The 23,880-nt window shown below is 37.7% G+C and overlaps 1 protein-coding gene across 1 annotated transcript in view; it reads left to right on the top strand.

Annotated features, from left to right (window-relative positions):
- Window positions 1-23,880, top strand: part of BRAF (B-Raf proto-oncogene, serine/threonine kinase) — a 169,387-nt gene that overhangs the window by 79,485 nt on the left and 66,022 nt on the right. Inside the window, exons 4-5 of the mRNA XM_012522922.4 lie at window positions 21,797-21,900; window positions 22,720-22,822. Coding sequence (XP_012378376.2) covers window positions 21,797-21,900; window positions 22,720-22,822 — 207 coding nt within the window. The remainder of the gene's footprint in view (window positions 1-21,796; window positions 21,901-22,719; window positions 22,823-23,880) is intronic.

Genomic DNA, 23,880 nt, shown 5'->3' with positions numbered 1-23,880 from the left:
ATAAGGCTCATCTCTCTCCCTGTGGGGCTCCTTTCTTTCCAGGCTCAGCTGCTCTGTTCTCTTCACAAGGTCAGCTGTAAACTATCAGGTCAATGACTCAGCTTTCTCCGGGACCCTAGAATCAAGTTCTCTCGTGTGTGTCTGTGGAGCTGTCTGCCTTCCTCTGTGTATCTTCTCTGTGTCTACTTCCATGTTCTTGATTAAGCATCCATTTATATAGCCCACGAAGGGGGCAGGGACTCAACCCTGCACACACACACTAATGATGTGGCTCAATCAAAGCCCTAATCTTGGGAGACGGGGCTTTAAAAAAAAAAACAACAAAGCCCTAATCTTGATTTAATCAAGTAAATGTAAAGCCTTTGAATTTAACACAATGAAAGGGTTTCACACCCACAGAAATAGACCAGTTTAAAAACAACATCTCATTTTAGAATTCATAAATAATATTAAACTGCCACAAGTGGATTATGTGGTAGTTCTCCATAACTTTCTGAGGAACCACCAAACTATTTTCCACAAAGGCTGCACCATTTTACATTCCCAGCAACAATATATACAAAGTTTTCTATGTCTCTGCTTCCTTGCCATTCTTGTTTTTTTCTGTGTTAGTTTTAGCCCTTATATTTAGGCCATTTCTCCATTTTTAGTTAATTTTTTATATGATGTGAATCAAGTGTCCACTTTTATTCCTTTGCATGTGAATATCCAGTTTTCCCAGGACCCGTTGTTAAAGAGATTGTTCTTTCCCCATTGAGTGGACTTGGCACCCTTGTTGAAAATCAGTTGGCCATAGATGCGTAGGTTCATTTCTGAACTCTCGGTTCTTTTTCATTGTTCTGTTTGTCTGTTCTTGTGTCAGTACCATCCTGTTTTGATTACAGTAGTTTTGTAGTAATCTTTGAAATCAGAAAGTGTGAGTTCTCCAAGTTTGTTCTTCGTTCTCAATATGGCTTTGGCTGTTGCCTTTCTTTGCCTTTCTGTATGACTTTGATGACTGTCTTTTTCCATTTTTGCCAAAAAAAGGCTCCTGGAATTTGGATTAGGATTGTGTTGCATCTGTAAATTGCTTTGGGTAGAATTGGCCTCTTAACAATATTGTCTTCTGATCTGTGAGCATGGTCTATCTTTCCATTTATTTAGTTCTTTAATTTCTTTCAGCAGTGTTATATAATTTTTCATACACAATTGGTTTTACTTTCTTGGATAAATTTATTCCTAGGTATTTAATTCTTTCAGATGCTATCACAAGTGGATTTATATTCTTGATTTCTTTTTTGGATTGGCCATTGCTAATGTATAGAAACAAGTTGATATTCGTAGATTGATCTTGTACTCCACAGCTTTGCTGAATTTGTTTATTAGCTCTAATGGCTTTCTTGTGGACTGTGTGATTTTCTATATATATTAATAAATAGGATCATGCTGGCTATAAATAGAGATCATTTTACTACTTCTTTTCTAATTTGGATGCCTTTATTTCTTTTCCTTGCCTTATTTTCCTAGCTGGCCTTTCCAGTAGAATGTTGGATAGCATTGGTGAAAGTGGGCATTTTTTTAAATATTCCTAGTCTTAGCAGGAATTGTTGGTTATCTATTCCTTTTATCATGTTGATGACATTCTCTACTTTTCCTAGTTTTCTGAATATTTTTTATCAAGAAATGGTGCTGGATTTTGTCAAATGCCTTTTCTGTGTCAATTGAGATGATTGTTTGGGTTTTCCCCCCTATAGAGTGTTACATTGATTTTCTTATGTTGAACCACCATTTCATTCCTGTGATGTGTTCCATTTAGTCGTGGTGTATAGTGCTTTTAATGTGCTGTTATATTTGAATTGTTAGTATTTTTTGAGGATTTTTGCATTTTTTTTTCATAAAGGATATTAGTCTGTAATTTTCTTTTTTTTTTTTTTTTTGAAGTCTTTATCTGACTTTGGTATTAGGGTAATGCTCTTCTCATAGAATGAGTTAGAAAGTGTCCCTTCAGTTTTGTTTTGTGGATTTTTTTTTTTTTTTACAATCGTTTGAAAGGACATGTTAATCTTGTTTGAATGTTTGGTAAAATTCAGCAACGCAGCCATCTGGCCGTGGACTTTCTTTGCTGGGAGGTTTTTGATTACTGATTTAATCTCTTTAGTTATTATTTGTCTGTTGAGTCTTGTTTCAATCACATTTGAATGTGATCGACACCACTGGATTGTGTGTTTTAATAAGGTTAAAATGGAGAAATTTTAGGTTGTATATGTAGTACTAGGAAGTTTGTGTGTTTCTAGAAAGATATCCATTTCATCTAGGTTATCTAATTTGATTAAAAGTATTATCATTTGTGAACATACTTGCAAAATTCCTTATTAAAATATTAGCAGACTGAATCCAGCAACATAAATATTTTTTAAACAAATCAATTTTATTGATATATCTTGAGAAAGCATACAGTCTATCCAAAGTATACAATAATGGTATTTGATATAATCACTTATTTATGAACATATGTATTTTTAAAGAAAAAGAATTACTTCAGGAATGCATCAGTGATATTTAGGTAATGTAGTTCACATTAACAGAGTAAAGGAGAAATACTGTATAAACATATCTAGATAAAATAAAAAATATTTTATAATATTCAACACCTTTTTGTGACTTTGAAATTTTATTTCTAAATTTAGAATGAAAGAAAGCGTTTGTAAATTGGTGAATGGTATCAGCCAAAAATGTCTGAGAAGCATTCTTCTTAATGATACATTCTCATTAAAATTGGAAATGAGAAAGATGCTTACCACTGCCACTTTTGTTCAAAGTGGTATTGAATATACTATCCAATACAAAGTATGACAAAGAAATTTTAAAAATAAGCATTTGAAAGGAAGAAACAAAATGGTCATTATTTGCAAAAGATTTGTCTGTATAGAAAATATAAGAGAATATGTCAACAAATTATTATAACAAGACAGGTCAGCACCAAAAATTAGAACATGTAATTTTGCTTAAAAGGGATGTCATTGACATTAGTAACAAAAGAAATCAAAAGATATTTAGGGCCTTTATGGAGAAAATTATACTACTTTATTGAAAGATATTGAAAAAGAATAAAGAAAACAAGAGTTACCATGTTGCTGGTAACTTTCCTAAATACATTTCTCCTCAAATTTAGCTGTAAATTCTGTACAGTTCCTGTCAGAATTCTAAAATGGGTCTTATTCTCTCCTTCCCACTCTCTTCTGACAAGCCAATTCTAAAATTTAGGTGAAAGAGCAAAGGGCTAACTCAAGAGACTTTTTCTAGGAACTTTTCTATTTTAGTGAAGAAGCAATTAAAGTTCAGCTCAATTCATCCTACTTGTCTTTTTATTCTATTGAATTTAAAGTAAAAACACATATAAACGCTGCCTCATTATATACAAAAATTAACTCAAAGTGATTCAAAGACCTAAATGTAAGAACCAGAGCTATAAAATTCCTAGGAAAAAAATAGGGAATTGCCTTTTGGACCTTGTATTAAGCAATGGTTTCTTAGACTTTACACGATTAACAAAGGAGGGAAAAAAAAGATGAATTGGACTTCATAAAAATTTGAAACATTTGCCATCAAAGGACTTCATCATGAAAGTAAAAAGATAACCTACAGAACCGGAGAAAATATTTGGAAACCAGATGTTGATAGAATATGTAAAGAAACCCTACAACTCAACAATAAAGAGAGAAACCAATTTAAAAATAGGCCAAAAGAACATGAATGGACATTTCTCCTAAAAAGATATACAAGTGGCCAAAAAAGGCACATGAAATGATGCTCGGCATCATTAGCCATTAGAGAAATTAGGAAATTTAAATCAAAACCACAGTGACATATCATTTCACACCCATGAGAATGGCTAATATTGAAAAACAGAAAATAAGTCTTGGAGAGGATGTGGAAAGTTAGGAATGCGCTTTCATTATTGATGGGATGTAATTGGTACAGCTGCTCTGGTAAACAGTTTATCTGTTTCTCAGAAAGTTAAAAATTACTATATAACCTGGTAAATCCACTTTTACATATCTATCCAAAAGAATTGAAAGCAAGAACTCAAATATTTGCACACAAGTTCATAGCAGTATTATTCACAAGTGTCAAAAGATGGAAGTAACCTGTGTCCACAAAGAGAAGAGCGAATAAACAAATGTGATATGTACATACATTGGATTACTTTTCAACCATAAAAGGAATGACGTTCTGGTACATTAAGACAACATGGATGAACCTTGAAGACATCATGTTGGGTGAAATAAGCTACACACAAAAGATGAATACTGTGTGATCTTACTGATACTAAAATTAGAGTAAGCAAATTCAGAATAACCAAATTCATAGAATGAGAAACTAAAATACATGTTATTAGGGGCTGGGATGGGGGTAGGGAATGGGGAGTTAATGCTGAAGTGGCACAGAATTTCTCTTTGGGGCAATGGAAAGGTTTTGGTAATATATGGTAAGACAGCATTTGAATGTGCTTGACACCACTGGATTGTACATTTTAATAAGGTTAAAATGGAGAAATTTTAGGTAGTATATGTACTACTAGGATAAAAATTAAAGTAAAACCAGAGGACCGTACAACACAGCAAACCCTAATGTAAACTATGCACTATAGTTATGATAATCTTTCATCGTTATAACAGAGGTATCACTCTAATGCAAAGTGTTAATAAGGGGTGGTATTATTTCCCTGCATGTTTTTTTCTGTAAATTGATAGCATTTCTAATTTTTAAAATTATTTAAGTACATCTCAAAACTCCTTTACTATATGCTTCAGCAATTATTGAAAGGTAGTGTTACTAGATACATTTTCATTTTTCAAAATTGTTAAGAAATATGTTTAACTTATAATTTCAAAAGTGTAATTTCTTAAAAAAGTAATTCAGAGATTTTGTGAGATACTCCGTGTCAAAATAAATGTTTGCTCATTGTTTCAAATATTGAAAAAGTGTAAGCAATATAAACGTCTATTGGTACAGAAATATTTACATAAGACTATTTAGATCATGAACTATATACTGCAATTGAAAATAACATGTATATTTAATATATTCTTGAAAGTTTTGTGAAAACCTGTTAATTGTGGTTAACTGGGGGATGGGGACATTGTCTGGGGCAGGACAAAGGGACTTTTTACTTTTTACCCATCTTTTATATAGCACAGATCTCATTTTTAGGGTGATTTTTGCCTGATATATTTAGCTATTTGGTTTTTTTTAATGGGTAATTGGATTATGTTGAAATAAACACTTAAATACATATGTCCCAAAACACTGTAAGAATATTTTTATAGATTAGATTCCTGGAAATTGTTATTGGGTCATAGTATGCACACTTAAAATTTTTTTAGAGACATCTGCAAAGATGGCATCACAGTAGGCAGGAAGGGCTCACCTCTCTCAGAAAAAAACATGGAGAAAGGGCAGAAGCTCTCTGAGGGACTGCTTAGTGGCAGCAGACCAGGGCAGTACTGCACAACCCCCAGGAGGGCAGGGACCAAGAGGCAAAGAACCCAAAATGACAACCGTGAGTTACTACCCCCCCTGGTGACTGGGAAGGTCACCCATCCCCCACCCTAATGGCTTGCAGCCTGGATAAAACCTGTGGCCCACTGCAACTGAGAGGGGAACAGATGTCTTCCTCCCTGGGAAGGAATGTGCAGTGGAGGGTAGAGAGTGGTTTCTCTTCAGTGAATTTGGCCAGCAGAACCCACTTTGTATCTTGGCTCTGTCCAGATCAGAAGCATAGGCAAGTGGAGGCTGAAACACTTCTATGGAAAGGTTTGCCAATGAGCACCATCTGCTGATTGGCCAGGAAAATGCAATGCGAAAAACTGCTTTTTGGTCTCTCTTAGCCCAAACTCCTGGGAAAGAAAGTCTGTGCCCCATTAGTGATTTCCTGACCCAATATCGATAACTTAAGCTAGGCGATTTAAAAGACCCATAATAAGTTGATGTCAAAATCAGTTAAGAACCATGAGGAAAAAAAAACATTAGTCAAGAGAGAGAAATTCACTGTTAGAGTAAATTCACAGACATATAAAATGCCTAGATATCAGCAAAAAATTACAAGCCATACTAGGAAACAGGAAGAGATGCCCCAGCCAAAGGAAGAAACCAAATATCCTGATGAGGTACAGGATTTAAGCCAATTAAGCAATGGTAATCATACAATACTTCTAAATCAAAGAGTGGAAAGAAAATATAAAGGTATAAAGGATATTAAGAAGACACTGAATGAACATAAAGAACAATTTGAAGGGCTGCAAAGAAAAGTAACAGAGCTTATGGGAATGAAGGATACAACTGATGAGATTAAAAATGCATTAGAGGCATATAACACCAGGTATGAATTGATTGAAGACAGAATTAGTGGTATCAAGGACAGAACTTCTGAACTTGAATGGAGAAAAGAATGGGAAAAAATATAATAGGGTCTCAGGGAATTGAATGACAAGACAAAATGTACAAACATATGCATCATAGATGTCCCAGAAAGAGACGAGAATGGGAAAGGGGCAGAAACAATATTTGAGGAAATAATGACCAAAAACTTCCCAACCCTTATGAAAGATATAAATATTAACATCCAAGAAAGACAATGCACCAAAAACAGAATAAATCTGAATCAACCTGCTCTGATTCACCTACTATTCAGAATGACAAATATCAGAGATAAAGAGAAGATTTTGAAAGTAGCAAGAGAAAAAGCAATTCATCATATACAAGGGAAACTCAATAACATTAAGTACTGACCTCTCATCAGAAACCATGGGGGCCAGAAGAAAGTGGTATGCTGTATTTAAGGTACTGAAGGAGAAAAATTGCCAGCCGATAATTCTGTAGCCAACAGAACTGCCCTTCAAGAATGAGGGTGAGTTTAAAATCTTCACAAACAAAAGCACGGAGAGTGTTACCAAAAGACCAGAACTACTAGAAATACTAAAGGGAGTTCTGCAGCCTGAAAGGGAAAAACAAGGGTGAGACTTTTGGAGAATGTAGAAATAAAGATTATTAGAAAGGGTAAATTAAGGAGTTAAAAAAACAGTAGTGTGAAGCGGATTTGGCTTGACTTATAGAGCATCCGCCTACCATGTAGGAGGTCCAGGGTTCAAACCCAGGGCCCTCTGACCCATGTGGTGAGCTGACCCACATGCAGTGCTGACGCGTGCAAGGAGCGCCGTGCCACACAGGGGTGTCTCCTGGTTAGGGGAGTCCCATGCGCAAGGAGTGCACCCCGCAAGGAGAGCTGCCCCACACAAAAAAAGTGCAGCCCACCCAGGAGTGGTGCTGCACACACACACAGCTGATGCAGCAAGATGACACAACAAAAAGAGACACACATTCCCAGTGCCACTGACAAGAATGCAAGCAGACACAGAAGGACACACAGCAAATGGACATAAAGAGCAGACAACAGGGAGCAGGGCATAAATTAAAAATAAATCTTAAAAAAAAAAAAAGATAATAGTGGGAAGCAGATGTGGATCAACTGATTGGGTTCCCATCTACCATATGGGAAGCCCTGGGTTCACTTCCCAGGGCCTCCTTGTGAAAGTAAGCTGGCCCGTGCCCACAGAGAACTGGTGCAACAAGGTGACGCAGCAAAGGGAGACAAGCAGACAAAGAAGAACACACAGTAAATGGACACAGAGAGCAGATAGCATTCAAACGGGGGCGGGGGGGGCGATAAAATCTTTTTTAAAAAGACAATTGTAAAATATGACAATGGAAAGCCAAAGGATAATGGACAAAGTAGGTAATGCCTCTACAGTAATAACATTGAATGCTAATTGATTGAACTCCCCAATCAAAAGACATAGAATGGATTTTTTTTTAAAGCCTTCTATATGTTATCTATAAGAGATTCGTCACAAACATAAGGACACAATCAGGTTGAAAGGACTAGGAAAAGATATTCCATACAAATAGTAAAAAACAAAACAAAACAAAACGAGTAGGGATACTAATATTGGGCAAAAAGATTTTATTTTTTTTTATTTTTTTATTTTTTTAAATACTACATTCAAAAAATATGAGGTACCCCCTACCCCCTAACCCCACTACTCCCCCCCATAGCAACATTCTCCTCCATCATCATGACACATTCATTGCATTTGGTGAATACATCTCTGAGCATCGCTGCACCTCATGGTCAATGGTCCACATCATAGCCCACACTCTCCCATGATCCATCCAGTGGGCCATGGGAGTCCCTGCAGCACCACCCAGGGCAACTCCAAGTCTCGAAAACACCTCCACATCTCATCTCTTCCTCCCATTCCCCACACCCAGCAGCCACCATGGCCACTTTTTCCACACCAATGCCACATTTTCTTCAATTACTAACCACAATAGTTCATGAATAGAATATGCAAAATTGTTATAACAGATGAAGAAGGAGGTCATTATATATTAAAAGGGGCAATCACCAAGAAGAAATTACTATTTATGCACCTTATCTGTGTGCCCCACATGAAGCACACCCTAGCAAAACTGAAGGGAGAAATAGATGTCTCTACAATAGTAGTTGGAGACTTCAATATACCATTCTCCGCATTGGATAGAACATCTGGGTAGAGGATAAATAAGGAAACAGCTTGAGTAATATGATAAATGAACTAGACTTAACAGACACTTGTAGGGCTTTACACCTCAAAATACCAGGATACACATTCTTCTGAAGCACTCAATGGATTCTTCTCTAGGGTAGACCATACATTGGGTCTATAAAATAGGTCTCAATAAATTTAAAAAGATTGAAATTATAAGAAAGCACTTTCTCTGGTCATAAAGGAATGAAGGTGGAAATAACAGGTGGGAAAAGGGAAAATTCATAAATATATGCATATTAAACACTTGGTCAAAGAAGAAATTTTAGGAGAATTCAATAAATATCTTGAGATGAATGAAAACAAGAATACAACATATCAAAATCTATGGAACACAGCAAAGGCATTGCTGAGAGGGAAACTTAAAGCCCTCAATGCTTACATTAAAACAGAAGAGGGGAAACGGACTTGGCCCAGTGGTTAGGGCGTCTGTCTACCACATGGGAGGTCCACGGTTCAAACCTGCCTCCTTGACCCATGTAGAGCTGGCCCATGCTCAGTGCTGATGTGCGCAAGGAGTGCCGCGCCACACAGGGGTGTCTCCTGTGTAGGGGAGCCCCACGCCCAAGGAGTGCACCCGTAAGGAGAGCAGCCCAGCATGAAAGAAAGTGCAGCCTGCCCAGGAATGGTGCCGCCCACACTTCCCGTGCCACTGACGACAACAGAAGCGGACAAAGAAACAAGACGCAGCAAATAGCAAACAGAGAACAGACAACCGGGGGAGGGAGGGAATTAAATAAATAAATAAATCTTTTTTTAAAAAAAAAGCAAAACAAGAAAACTGGGAGACGTGACTCAATTGACTGAATACCTGCCCTCTCCCACATGGGAGGTCCCAGGTTTGGTTCCCTGTGCCTCCTGAAAAACAACAAGCAAAACAAATGAAAAAACCTACTCCTCAGGAGCTAATGTGGCTCAGTGGTCAGCTGCTGGCTTCCCACATGAGAAGTCCAGGCTTCGATGTCCGGCCCCCAGTTCCTCAAACAAAAAAAAAAAAGAAGAAGAAGAAAAAGCTAACGTGGAAGCCCTAACTGCATACCTGGAGCAACTAGAAAAAGACCAGCAAACCAATCATAAGCCAAATTAAAGGAAAGAAATAATAAAGGTCAGAGTAGAAATAAATGAAATTGAGAACAACAACAACAAAAAAATAGAATCAATAAAACCAGAAGTTGGTTCTTTGAGAAAATTGACAAACCCTTAGCTAGACTGACAATGAAAAAGAGAGAGAAGAGGAAATAAATCAGAAATGAGAGAGGTGATATTATCACTGACCCCACAGAAATAAGAAAGATAAGAGGATACTGTGAACAACAGTATACCCACAAAACTAGATAATGTAGACGAGATGCACAAATTCCTAGAAACACGTGAATAACCTACACTGACCTTGGATGAAACAGAAGACCTCAACAAACTAATCACTTTTTTTTAACTTTTGAATTGTTCTTCTTTTAATTCATTTTTTTAAAATATTACATTCAAAAATTATGAGGTCCCCATGTACCCCCCACCCCCCTGACCCCACTACTCCCCCCATAGCAACATTGTCCTCCATTATCATAACATATTCATTGCATTTGGTGAATATATCTCTGAGCAACACTGCACCTCATGGTCAATGGTCCACATCATAGCCCACACTATCCCACGTTCCATCCAGTGGGCCATGTGAGGACCTACAATGTCTGGTACTTGTCCCTGCAGCACCACCCAGGACAACTCCCAAGTCTCGAAAACACCTCCACATCTCATCTCTTCCTCCCATTCCCCACCCCCAGCAGCCACCATGGCCACTTTTTCCACATCAATGCCACATTTTCTTCTATTACTAATCACAATAGTTCATGAATAGAATATCAGTAAGTCCACTCTAATCCTTACTCTATTCCTCCATCCTGTGGACCTTGGATTGGTTGTGTCCATTCCACATCTATGTCAAGAGGGGTCTTAGATTCCACATGGATGTTGTACGCAATCCTCCTGCATTCAGTTGTAGACACTCTTGGCTCCCTGGTGTGGTGGTTGACATTCTTCAACTCCATGTTAGCTGAGTGGGGTAAGTCCAGTAAACCAGAGTGTAGGAGCTGAAGTCCGTTGAGGCTCAGGCCCTGGCTATCATATGGTCAGTCCAGAGATTCAGATCCCCTAGATATATCTTAAACCCCAACCCCAACTACAATTCTGGTAAAGTAATAGGAAAGGCTTGTGAAAAGAGATCTCATCTGAGTCCAGCTCCATCACACAGAAACACCAACTCCAAAGAAGGGCCAACTGACATGGCAGTGAACTCCATCTGCCATGACCATAAAACCTGTGGGTCTCTGTAGTCCTCAGAAGAACCAATACCTGGGGTTGTATCTACTTTATCTGTCTCTGAGACTCTGCTCAGATGTGCATAAGGGCAACCCCTCTGATATCCTCCAGGCTCTTTTTTAGAGACTCATAGCCATATAAACTCATTTGTCCTTTCCATTTCCCCTTTGATTTAGGTCAAAAAGCATTTTTAACTCCTGTTATTATATGTAGACAGGGATATTCTGCTTGTCTGAGTTTAACCTTTTATTCAAGGTCATTTACTAGTTACGTTATCAGGTGGTACTTGGTAGTGATCCCTCGGCGCCAGGGAGGCTCATCCCCAGGAGTCATGTCCCACACTGTGGGGAACTAATCACTATTTAAGCTATTGAAATAGTCATCAGAAACCTCCCAGGGAAAGTCCACAACAAAGTTACTAAAATTAACAGATGAGTTCAGCAAAGTGGCAGAATACAAGATTAAGATGCAAAAATCAATAGCATTTCTAGGGAAACGGACTTGGGCCAATGGATAGGGCATCCGCCTACCACATGGGAGGTCTGCTGTTCAAATCCTGGGCCTCCTTGACCCATGTGGAGCTGGCCCATGCACGGTGCCCATGCACAAGGCGTGCTGTGCCACACGGGTGTCCCCCACATAGGGGAGCCCAACACACAAGGAGTGTGCCCTGTAAGGAGAGCTGCCCAGCGCTAAAGAAAGTGCAGCCTGCCCAAGAATGGCATCACCCACACAGAGAGCTGACACAACAAGATGATGCAACAAAAAGAAACACAGATTCCCAGTGCCACTGATAAGGATAGAATCAGTCACAGAGGAATACACAATGAATGCACACAGAGAGTAGACAACTGGGGCGGGGGGGAAGGGGAGAGAAATTTTAAAAATATGTATGTATAGCATTTTTGTACACTATGATATCCAATCTGAGAAAGAAATAAGAAAAAAAATCCAATTATAATAGCAACTACAGCAATCAAATTTAGGAATAAACTTAACTTAACCAAGAACATAAAGGACCTGTATTCATAAAGCTACAAAACATTGCCAAAAAAAACTGAGGAAGACTTAAATAAATGGAAGGACATTCCATGTTCATGGATAGGAAGACCAAATATTGTTAAGATGTCAGTTCTACCCAAAGTGATTTACAGATTCAACACAATCCCAATAAAAACCCCAATAGCTTTTTTTGCAGAAATGGAGAAGCCAATAATCAAATTTATTTGAAAGGGTAAGGAGCCCTGAATAGCCAAAAATGTCTTTAGGAAGATGAACGTATTTGGGGGACTCTCACTTCTGAACTTTAAAGCTTGTTACTTAGCTACAGTGGTAAAAACAGCATTGTATTGGCATAAAGGCAGACACATTGACCAATGGAATGGAATCAAGAACTCAGATTTAGACCCTCACATCTATAGTAAAGTGATGTTTCACAAGGTCAGTCCATCTCAGCTGGGCCAGTACAATCTATTTAACAAATGGTGCTGGGAAAATTGGATATCCATATCCAAAAGAAAGAAAGAGGACCCCTATGTCACACCATATAGAAAAATTAACTAAAAATGGATCAAGGACATAAAAAAGTGACAACCATAAAACTCCTAGAAGGAAATGTAGGAAAACATTTTCAAGATCTTATGATAGGTGGTAGTTTTTTAAACTTTACACCAAAGCACGAGCAACAAAAGAAAAAATAGATAAATGGGTTCTCCTCAAAATTAAACACTTTTGCACCTGAAAGGACTTTGTCAAAAGAGTGAAAAGGCATCTGATTCAGTGGACAAACACGTATCTGGTAAAGATTTAATATCCATTATATATAAAGCAATCATACAATTCAGCAATAAAAAGACAAACTACTCAATTTTAAAACTGGACAAAAGACTTGAAAAGTCCATTATCCAGAATTAAACAATTTGCACCTCCTCAAAGGACTTTGTCGGGAAAGTTTTAAAAAGTAGCCTACTTAATGGGAAAAAATATTTGGAAGCCACATATCTAATAAGGATCTCATCTCCATGTTATATGAAGAGATCATGCACTTCAGTGATAAAAAAGAAACCCAATTATATATGGGTGAAAGAGTTGAATAGACATTTCTCCAAAGAGGAAATACAGATGGCCAAAAAGCACATGAAAAGATGCCCAACATCACTAGCTATCAGGGAAATGCAGATCAAAACTACAGTGAGATACATTTCCCACCTTATAGAATGGCCATTACTTTAAAAACAACAGCAATAAACCAGAAAAGCACAAGTGCTATAAAGGATGTGGAGAAACAAGAACACTCCTTCACTGCTGGTGGGACCGTAGAATGGTGCAACCAATCTGGAAGACAGTTTGGCAGTACCTCAAGAAACTGAATATATCTGTGTCTTTTTTTTGTTGCATCATATTGTGTCAGCTCTCCGTGTGGGCAGCGCCATTCTTAGGCAAGCTGCACTTCCTTTCGTGCTGGGCAGCTCTCCTTACAGGGTGCAGTCCTTGCGCTTGGGGCTCCCCCACGCGGGGGACACCCCTGCATGGCAAGGCACTCCTTGCACGCATCAGCACTGTGCATGGGCCAGCTCCACACGGGTCAAGGAGGCCCAGGGTTTGAACCTCAGACCTCCCATGTGGTAGACGGTGCCCTAACCACTGAGCCAAGTCCGCTTCCCAGAAACTGAATATAGAACTGCCATATTATCCAGCAATCCTGTTGCTAGGAATATATTCAGAAGAACTGAAAGTAGGGATGGGACTATCGTTTGCACACCAATGTTCAGAGCAGGTTTTTATTCACAATTGCTGAAATATGGAAGCAGCCCAAATGTCTATCAAGCTGTGAATGGATAAACAAAATGTGGTATATATACACAATAGAATTCTATTTAGCTGTAAGAAATGAAAGTGAAATGCGTATGGCAACATGGATGAACCAATACTATGTTGAGTGAAATAAGACAGACACAAAAGGACAAATATTGTGTGGTCTCACTAATATGAACTAAATATTACTAGTAAACTCATGGAGGTAAACACTGTTGAGTACAGGTTATTAGGAAATAGAATGAGGGTTGAGAATGGGAGCTGATGCTTAATTTATGTAGCATTATTAATAAGGTTAATTGTAAAAGTGTGGAAATGAATAGAGTTGAGAGTAACACATAGTAAAACTAACACTGCTGATTTACAAATGTGATTGTGGCTGAAAGAGGTAGTCTGTGGATGTAAATGTCAATTGAAAGGAAACTAGAGAATAATCTAGGGACTGCATAACAGTGATTTTGGTGGTAGATTAAGATTGTAATTAATAATATATTATTAAGTATAAGAATGCTCTTTTACAAAGTCCTAAGAGTATGGCGATACATTGGAAAATTACAACTACTGTAACATGGATAATGATTAACCGTAATATAATATTTTGCAAATAGCAAGATATTTCAACACTAAGGGACAATAGGGGGTATAAGGGAGTATGGGATTTTTCCTTTTGGAGTAATGAAAATGTTCTGAAATTGACTTTGAGGTGATGACAGCACAACTCTGATGAAAATGAGAGCCACTGAGTGCACACTCTGAATGAATTCTTACAAAGCATGGGATTGTATAACACAGGGAATCCAGTGGTGAATGATGGGCTATAATTAACAGGACAAATATGAGAGCATTTTCTCCTGAATGATAACATATATATAATACTAACTTAGAGCATTAATAATCAGGTGGTTTGGGGGAAAAATACACCAAATGTAAAATATTGGCTATAGTTAGTGATAATGTTTTTATGATACTCTTTCATAGTGTGTAACCTGTATTTCACAACAACGCAAGGGGTTGGTTGTGGGGAGATGTATAGGCACCTTGTATAATACTATGCATATTTGTTTAGTAAATACATAAATTTTACTATACATTTATTGTTTATGTGTGTTCATGTATCAATTATATACTTCAATAAAATTTTATTTTAAATTTTAACACCTTTAAATCAGGAAAGTTTGTACTTGAATGTATTTTCAATGGTTTTTGACACTTCTTTTCCTATAGACCCAGGCCAACACTGAATGTTAAATTTTAAAGTTTTACCAATCTATTATAATAACATTGTAAAGTATATTAGATCTAAGACACCCTTGTCCATCTATATGTTTCTTTTTTTTTTTTTTTAGATGTATTTATTTATTTATTTATTTATTTCTCTCCCCGTCCCCGCTTCCCCGGTTGTCTGTTCTCTGTGTCTATTTGCTGCGTCATCTTCTTTGTCTTACTACTGTTGTCAGTGGCACAGGAATCTATGTTTCTTTTTGTTGCGTCATCTTATCGTGTCAGCTCTCCATGGGGGCAGCGTCATTCTTAGGCAGGCTGCACTTTCTTTCTCGCTGGGCGGCTCTCCTTACGGGGCACACTCCTTGCACGTGGGGCTCCCCTACGCAGGGGACACCCCTGCATGGCATGGCACTCCTTGCACACATCAGCTCTGTGTGTGGGCCAGCTCCACACGGGTCAAGGAGGCCCGGGGTTTGAACTGCAGACCTCCCATGTGGTAGACAGATGCCCTAACCACTGGGCCAAGTCCGCTTCCCCTATATGTTACTTTATGTTTGTTATATGACAAAACGTTTACCAGAAAATGTTTAGACTCGCGCTCTTATCCTGTAAAATTATCTTGTCCCAAGTACCTTCTTGAGCTCAAATTGAAAAGACAGAATTAGCTTTCTTTTATAGCTTTATTGAGCTATAATTCACATACCCTACAATTCACACATTTAAAGTATACGATCTAGTGATTTTTAGTACATTTACAGACTTGTGTGCAACCATTGCTGTGGTCAGTTTTAGAACATTTTCATCACTCCTAAATAAGAAACCCATATTCATTAGTAATCACTCCCTACCTCTCTCCAATCCTCCCACCTCTAGGCAACCACTTATCTACTTTTTTCATTATAGATTTGCCTATTCTGAACATTTCATATAAATTTAATACTACAATGTGTGGTCTTTTGTGACTAGCCTTTTTCACTTGGCATAAATGTTTTGAAGGTCCATCGTGTATGGGTGTATCATGCATGTTATCAGTACTTGATTCCTTTCCTCTATAGCACATAATCCATTGTATGGATTTTTATTTATCGTCATTTAACAAGCATTTGGATTGTTTCCTCTTTTTAGCTTTTTGTATAGATGTATGTTTTCATTTCTCTTGGTTATGTGCCTATGGCAACCTTTTGAAGAACTGCTAGCTTGTTTTCCAAAGCAGATATACTATTTTCCTTTCTCACCAGCATTGTATGAGGGGTCCAACTTCTCCACATCCCCACCAACACTTCTTAATGTCTTTTTGACTATAGCCATCCTCATGGATGTGAAGTGGTATGTCATTGTGGTTTCAGTTTGCATTTCCCTGACCATGTTTTTTCATTTTCTTATTGACCACTTGTATATTTTTTTCTGAGAAAGAATTTGCTTTTATTGTTTTATTTATATTTATATACATTTTAGAAAGACTTATTAAAGTTTTTTTTAAAACTTCTTTGTTGTGGTGGTAACATACAACATAAAATTTCCCACTTTAACCATATTCAAGTATTCAGTGCTATAAATTACATTTAAAAAGTTGTACTGTCATACCAAAAGACTTTATTATGGAAATTTTATCCAAACACAAAAACAGAATAAGAAGCCATCAAGAACCCATAGATAAAGATTATTTTTAATTTACTTTAAAAACTGATATGTGAAATTTTAGACTAATACATTTTGTTTTGGTCCAACATTCTAACTTTTTCCTTAGCAAAGATGATTCCATTTACCCTAGCTATTTTCTTTTTTCAAACGTAGATTGCTTGTTTTTTTTAACTTGGTTTTTAAAAACTGTTGCTGCTTTGACAGCCTTGTCACAAATACTTAATTTTGGGGTTTGGAGGAGAGTTATAAACCAGTTTCTTTTGCAAATATCCTTTTTATCTTACCTGCCTTAAAAAAAATCAACCATTTTTCCCCTTTCTTTTTGAATAGGTAATACTTTCATGTCGTATTTACATTGAGAAATCTTGTTCTGACCCCTAGTACATAGCCAACCATCCATTTTGCCTTGCCACTTTTAGGTAACTATTTTTATTAGGATTTTTTTTTTTTTTTGTAATTCCAGTATTTCCTTATGTAGCTAAAAGCAAATACAAATATATCTCTTATTTCCCTACTCCTCTTCAGGTACAAAATGCATCATGCCATATATATCATTCTGTATTTCACTTTTATTGCTTATGTAGACCATCCTGGAAACATTTCCATTTCCATACCTGGAGAATTTACTCTTTTTTTTTTTAAGATTTATTTATTAAGTAATTTATTTATTCCCAACCCCCTCATTGTCTGCTCTTGTGTGCGTTCCTATGCGTTCTTCTGTGTCTCCTTGTCTTCTCCTTAGGCTGCACTGGGAACTGATCCTGGGACATTATTCTGGGGTGGGAGAGAGGTGCTCAGTCTCTTGCACCACCTCAGTGACCTGGTCTGCTTTGTCTCTTATTGTCTCTCCTCTATGTCTCTCTTTGTTGCGTCATCTTGCTGTGCCAGCTCTCCATGTAAGCCAGCCCTCTGTGTGGGCCAGCTTGCCTTTTCCAAGAGGCCCCAAGAAGCAAACCCTGGACTCCCATATGGTAGATGGGAGCCCAGTCGCTTGAGCCACATCTGCTTCCCTACGTATTCTTTTTTATAGCTACAATTCCATTGTGTAAATGTACTATAGTTTATTTAATCAGTGCTCTACATATGGGCACTCAGGTTGTTTCCAGACTTTTGCTATGTAGTAAGTACTTTGATGAATAATGTTGCACATGTCATTCTTTCATGTTAGAGGTATATCTGTGAGATAAATTTCCAGAACTGGACTTGTCCAGATCAAAGGGAAATTTACATTTTTTAATTAAGATATTGTCAAAATTTTCTTCATAGGGCTCACTTAGTTTTACACTGCTTCCAGCGTTGTATGAGATGCTTGTTTACCCATAGCCTTATCAACAGAGTATGTTGCCAAAATTCTTTATTTTTGCCATTCTGATAGATGAAAAATATCTTGTCTTTCATGTCCTTTGCCATTTTTCTATTTGGTTGTTGGTCCTTTTTTTTTTTAATATATATATTTTTAAAGATTTATTTTTTATTTCTTTCTCTCCCCTTCCCCGCCCGGCCCCCCCCCGCCCAGTTGTCTGCTCTCTGTGTCCATTTGCTATGTGTTCTTCTGTGACCACTTCTATCCTTACCAGCTGTATCGGGAATCTCTGTTTCTTTTTGTTGCATCATCTTGTGTCAGCTCTCTATGTGTGCGGCACCATTCCTGGGCAGGCTGCACTCTCCTTCATGCTGGGTGGCTTTCCTTACAGGGCACACTCCTTGCACATGGGGGCTCCCCCACGTGGGGGACACCCCTGCGTGGCAGAGCACTCTTTGCGTGCATTAGCGCTGCACATGGGCCAGCTCCACACGGGCCAAGGAGGCCCCGGGTTCGAACCGCGGACCTTCCATGTGGTAGGTGGACGCCCCATCCATTGGGCCAAGTTTGCCTCCCTGGTTGTTGGTCTTGATCTTTATTTTTCAGGGAGATTATATGTCTTTTATGAGTTACAAATGATTTTTTCCAAGTTTGCATTTGCCTTTTGATTTTGCTTATATTGTGTTTGTTTTGCCATACAAAAGTTGTTTTTTAAATTTTCATGTAGTTGAGTCTAATATTGGTTTTTCTTTTATGGCTTCCTGGTTTTTATTTTTTTCTATTTTTTACTTTTTTTTTTTTTTTTTTTTTTTTGAGGTACTGGGGCCAGGAATTGAACCCCAGACCTCATATGTGGGAAGCCAGCACTCAACCATTGAGTCATATCAGCTTCCCTGAGTTGGTTTTTTCATTTGCTTGTTGTTTTTTTGTTTTCAGGATGTATCGGGGACCAAACCCATGTGGGAAACAGGCTCTCAACTGGTTGAGCCACATCTACTTCCTGATTTTTTATCATAGTTATAAAGGCTTTCTTCACTTGAAGATTTTAAAGACGTTTTCCTAGGTTTTTTTCCAGTTCTTTTATGATTTTTTCCTTTCTTTCTTCTTCCAATATTTAAATCTTTGATCCATTTGGAGTTTATCCTAGTTTACAGTATGAGGTATGGATGAACCTCTTTTTCTAAATTGTTATTCAGTTGTCCAGATAGCAATTATTAAAAAGTTCACTGTCACCCTATTTCAGATACTGCCTTTATCTTATCCTGATTTCCTTTATGTGTTGGGGTCCATTTTGGTCTTTCTAGTCTGTTCCATTGGTCTGGCATCTCTTTCACAGAGACTAACATGAAGGCATAAAGAGCATGAAAATTCAATATACAGAAGTAGAATGTAGGAGGACTGAGTTAATTCTAAATTAAGAATACCTTCTGAAGAAAGATTTCTGTGATAACACAGGATGGGATGGGATGGGATAGGATAGGAAAGGATAGACTGGATAGGGTTTAAAACTAAAGATAGGGTCAACATCAGGGAGTTTTGCAAAATAGTCTGGACAGAATATGAATGGCAGAGGGAAAGTAGTAAGCTATCCCTTCAGTTTATTAGGTACCAATCTAGTCTTTTTTTTTAAATACTTCCAACAGTGAGCCTACTCCTTCATGACAAACTTTTCCCTTGTGTTTAGATAGTTTCAGTGATTCCGTTGAGCTAAACTCTACTACCACCTGTTATTTATAATCAGAGGTCCTAATTTGACTTTCTGGATTATTCTCTTTTCAATATACTATTGAAATTCAGCTGTCTTACATTCATCTTTACTACATTTTTTTTTCCTCTAGCCTAAAGATTCCCTATTTCTTTGGAAACTTTTGGTCCGCTAAGTACTTTAGTGATTTAATAGAATAGAGTATTTCATTTTATTGTTATTAATTACCACAGTCCCTTCTTCTGTCTTTTACCTAACCCCTCTCCCCCAGGTAAACTGTGCACACCCTGTGCACTCACTTTAGTCCGCACTGTGTATTAGTACTCTCTTAGTTACAAATTATTTAATTCACCTTGGAAAAAAAGGAAAGGAAGGAAGGCCAGGGATAGGAATAACTTCCAATATACAGATTCTTTTTGTCTCTCTTTCTGTTGTTCCTTTCCCTCCCCACTCCCAATGTCTTATCTCTACTTCTGCCTATGTTAGTTAGCTTCATTCTATAACCAGATTATTTCACTGTAATTGGGAAGATAGCCACTGAGGGCTCCATATTTATGTCCTCTTGGCATAGCAGCTACAGTGGAAACTGGAACTTCTCTCAACCAATGTACATGTGTTAGTTTAGGGAAGAACATTGATATTATTTGGGTCATATATCCAGCCCTGGACCATTTACTATGGCCAGTGATATTAGAAAGTGATTAGCCATTTTAAGTCATCCATAAGCAAAGAAGTAGCGACCCTCAATTGATAGTCTTTCTAGTACCACATGGGTTTTAGGGAATAACAGGTTCCTGAAGGAAATAGGGGTGATAGGCAAATAACAACAAATATCAATAATACACACTAAGACAAATGTTCCTGTCATTTTTTTTTAAGATTTTAGTTTTTATTTATTTCTCTCCCCTTTCCCCCCATTATCTGTTCTCTGTATTCGTTCACTGTGTGTTCTTCTGCGACCGCTTGTATTATCAGGTGGCACTGGACCGCTTGTATTATCAGGTGGCACTGGAAAACTGCGTCTCTTTTTTGTTGCATCATCTTGCTGCGTCAGCTCTCCATGCGTGCAGCACTACTCCTGGGCAGGCTGCGCTTTTTTCACATGGGACAGCTCTCCCCGCAGGGTGCACTCCTTGCGCATGGGGATTCCCTACGCAGGGGCACCCCTGCATGGCAGAGCACTCCTTGTGAGCGGCAGCAGCACTGCACGTGGGCCAGCTCACCACACGGGTCAGCAGGCCCTGGGTTTGAACCCTGGACCCTCCATATGGTAGACAGATGCCCTGTCAGTTGAGCCACAACCTCTTCCGTCCTATCATGTTATGGGTTAGTAGGTCTGTTTTTTTTTTCTTTTTGAAGATTTATTTATTTTTATTAATTTCTCTCCCCTTCCCTCCCCCCCCCCAACCATTGTCTGCTCTCTGTGTCCATTTGCTGTGTGTTCTTCTGTCTGCTTGCATTCTTGTCAGCAGCACTGGGAATCTGTGTCTCTTTTTGTTGCATCAGCTTGCTGCGTCAGCTCTCCACGTGTGCAGTACCACCCCTGGGCAGGCTGCACTTTTTTCATGCAGGCCAGCTCTTCTTACACAGGGCACACTCCTTGTGCATGGGGCTTCCCTACACTGGGGACACCCCTGCATGGCACAGTTCCTTGAGCGCGTCAGCACTGCACATGGGTTAGCTCATCATACGGGTCAGGAGGCCCTGCGTTTGAACCCTGGACCTACCATATGGTGGGCAGATGCTCTGTCAGTTGAGCCAAATCCACTTCCCTCAGTAGGTCTCTTTAGGGCCATCAGTGTGATTGAAAGATTACACATATTTTTCATCTTTGAACAATGTTGGATCAAAATTGATTTTGCTTTAGACATTGACACCTATAATTTTTAATTTTAATATGTTTAAAATGTTTATTATTTTAATAAGGGAGTAAATAAATTCTTTAAAAAGTTAAATTTGCTTTGATTCATGTGGGCAAATAATAATAGAAACTTGGGTCATAGTTTCCCTTTAATGTTAAGTTAGCACTGGAAATGATGTTGTATATGACATTATAATTAATGTGACAGTTTAGAGGTATTAGAAATGTACATTATTGAGGTTTTTTTAATGAAAAAAATCCTAGTTTATTCCCTTTACATATCATATATTGATGATGATTTGTAGGTACCTGCAAGGTGTGGAGTTACAGTCCGGGACAGTCTAAAGAAAGCACTGATGATGAGAGGTCTAATCCCAGAGTGCTGTGCTGTTTACAGAATTCAAGATGGGTATGGTTTGTATGTGATGTGAAATTTTATATTTCAAAAAAGGAAAGAAAAATCAGACATTAAACTTGGAGGTTTTCTGTAGGGTCTTTACCCAAACTTAGGAAATTGAAAGTCAACTTTAGAAAAAAATTATTAAATATATTTTGTTAGCATAAAGAAATCTTGTAGGCCCTTTGCATAGTTTGACTACAGCATCTGTTACTCTGATCGAATGACTTCATATGGAGTTTGATGTTCTTATGATTTTTGAACTATTTAGAATTAGACTTAGTTAGAAATGAACTCTTTCCCCCTCCCTCATTTTTAATACAAACTTAAAGTTTCATAAAAGGCTTACGAATATTAACGTTTTTATAGAATGTTTTTCTCCCAGAATGTGTCTAGCATTGTGCCAAGACCCCCAAATTTTGAATCCTGTAAGAAAAAAAAAATCTTTGGGGCATGTTGTCCCTTGAGTACTCTTTTTCTTTGAATGGATAGATAAGTCCGTACTTGAGGGGGTTTTTTTTTAGTTTTTTTTTTATTTTTTGGACCCCGGGAACAATCCATTTTCTGCTGTTATAGGTCTTTTCTGGAGCTGACTTGAAGAAAAGAGTACATCTCTTAACCCTGCTGTTTGTCCAAGAGTGATACAATTATTTGGGGTAAACTTAAAAATTAATTTATTGCCATTTAAATTTCTAACGATGGAAGACCAGGGAACCAAACCTCCCTCACTATTACTAGCCCCTCAATAACCAGTTTTCAAATCTTCAGCATGAGGTATTTGGTGAATTTTAGGTATGATAAACAAGAAAGACTTGTGTCTACACTTTTCAGAGAGAAGAAACCAATTGGCTGGGATACAGATATATCCTGGCTTACCGGAGAGGAATTACATGTAGAAGTGTTGGAAAATGTTCCACTTACCACACACAACTTTGTACGTACCTTTACATTTTTTTTAAATGTCAGAAATGTTCACGTTCTCATGAATCAATTTTTACTTAGGGAATATGAGATATAGATAATAATTTTGGGGTTGACATTTTGCCTAAGTTGAAAATGAGTTCTGTTCTTTATTGCTTGTATTTAAACTATGGAGTTTTATTTTAACCATCATACTTTTTTTTAAATTAAAAAATGGCATACATGCGTATTAAAAGAAAAAAAATTTTGAATGGTATAAAAGTATATAAAGTAAAAAGTAAAAAGATGAAAATACCCTCCTCAAGGTAAATGCCTATTAATATGTGTAGTCTTCCATAGTTTCTTCTGTGTGCACACATGCATGTGTGCTTGCATCCATAACCCAAAGTTTTCTTTTTCCCTTCCCTTCTCCTCTCCCTTTTCTTCTCCCAAAGCAGAGTCATGCTCTGTGTGATAGTCTTCACTTTTTTTAAAAAATTCAACAATGTATCATAGACATCAGTCCATGTCAGTACATCTAGCTTTATTTTTGTAATGATTTAACAGTAGCCCATAAGAATAGGAATTTGGTGTATTTAACCATCCTTCTACTAAGACATTTTGGTTGGTTTGGCTTTCTTTTTTAATCTGTTATACAGTTTATATACTTCTTGAGTAGCCTCCTGGTTTCATAGAGTATATATGAAAGCAGTTCTTTCAGGATCTGCATACATCTTAGGAGTCCCTGGAAATTAGCAAGGGGAGAGTTAGGGTAGGGGAACAAGATTTGAAACTGATGGCATGTGACCAGCCCCTCCTCTTTTCTATAGCACTCAGCTTAATATATTGCTTTAGACAGCCCCACACCTTATAAATTAATAGGTACAGGTTGGTCTGTGTCTCCCACTGGTTTACCATACATGTCTAGATACGTTTTAATTCCAGCTTAAGTATGAGCTGTGACTCCAAAGAAAAGGTAAACAATATACCTACCTTACTGACAGAAATAAATGCACAGATACTTAAATTTATACTCAAATGCATATCTACCCTTATGTTTTCCTCTCCTTCCTCCCTCCCTCTTTCTTTTTT

Source organism: Dasypus novemcinctus, chromosome 5 (assembly GCF_030445035.2).
Source record: "Dasypus novemcinctus isolate mDasNov1 chromosome 5, mDasNov1.1.hap2, whole genome shotgun sequence".
Lineage (NCBI taxonomy): Eukaryota > Metazoa > Chordata > Mammalia > Cingulata > Dasypodidae > Dasypus > Dasypus novemcinctus.
This window is presented reverse-complemented; position numbering and strand designations above follow the sequence as displayed.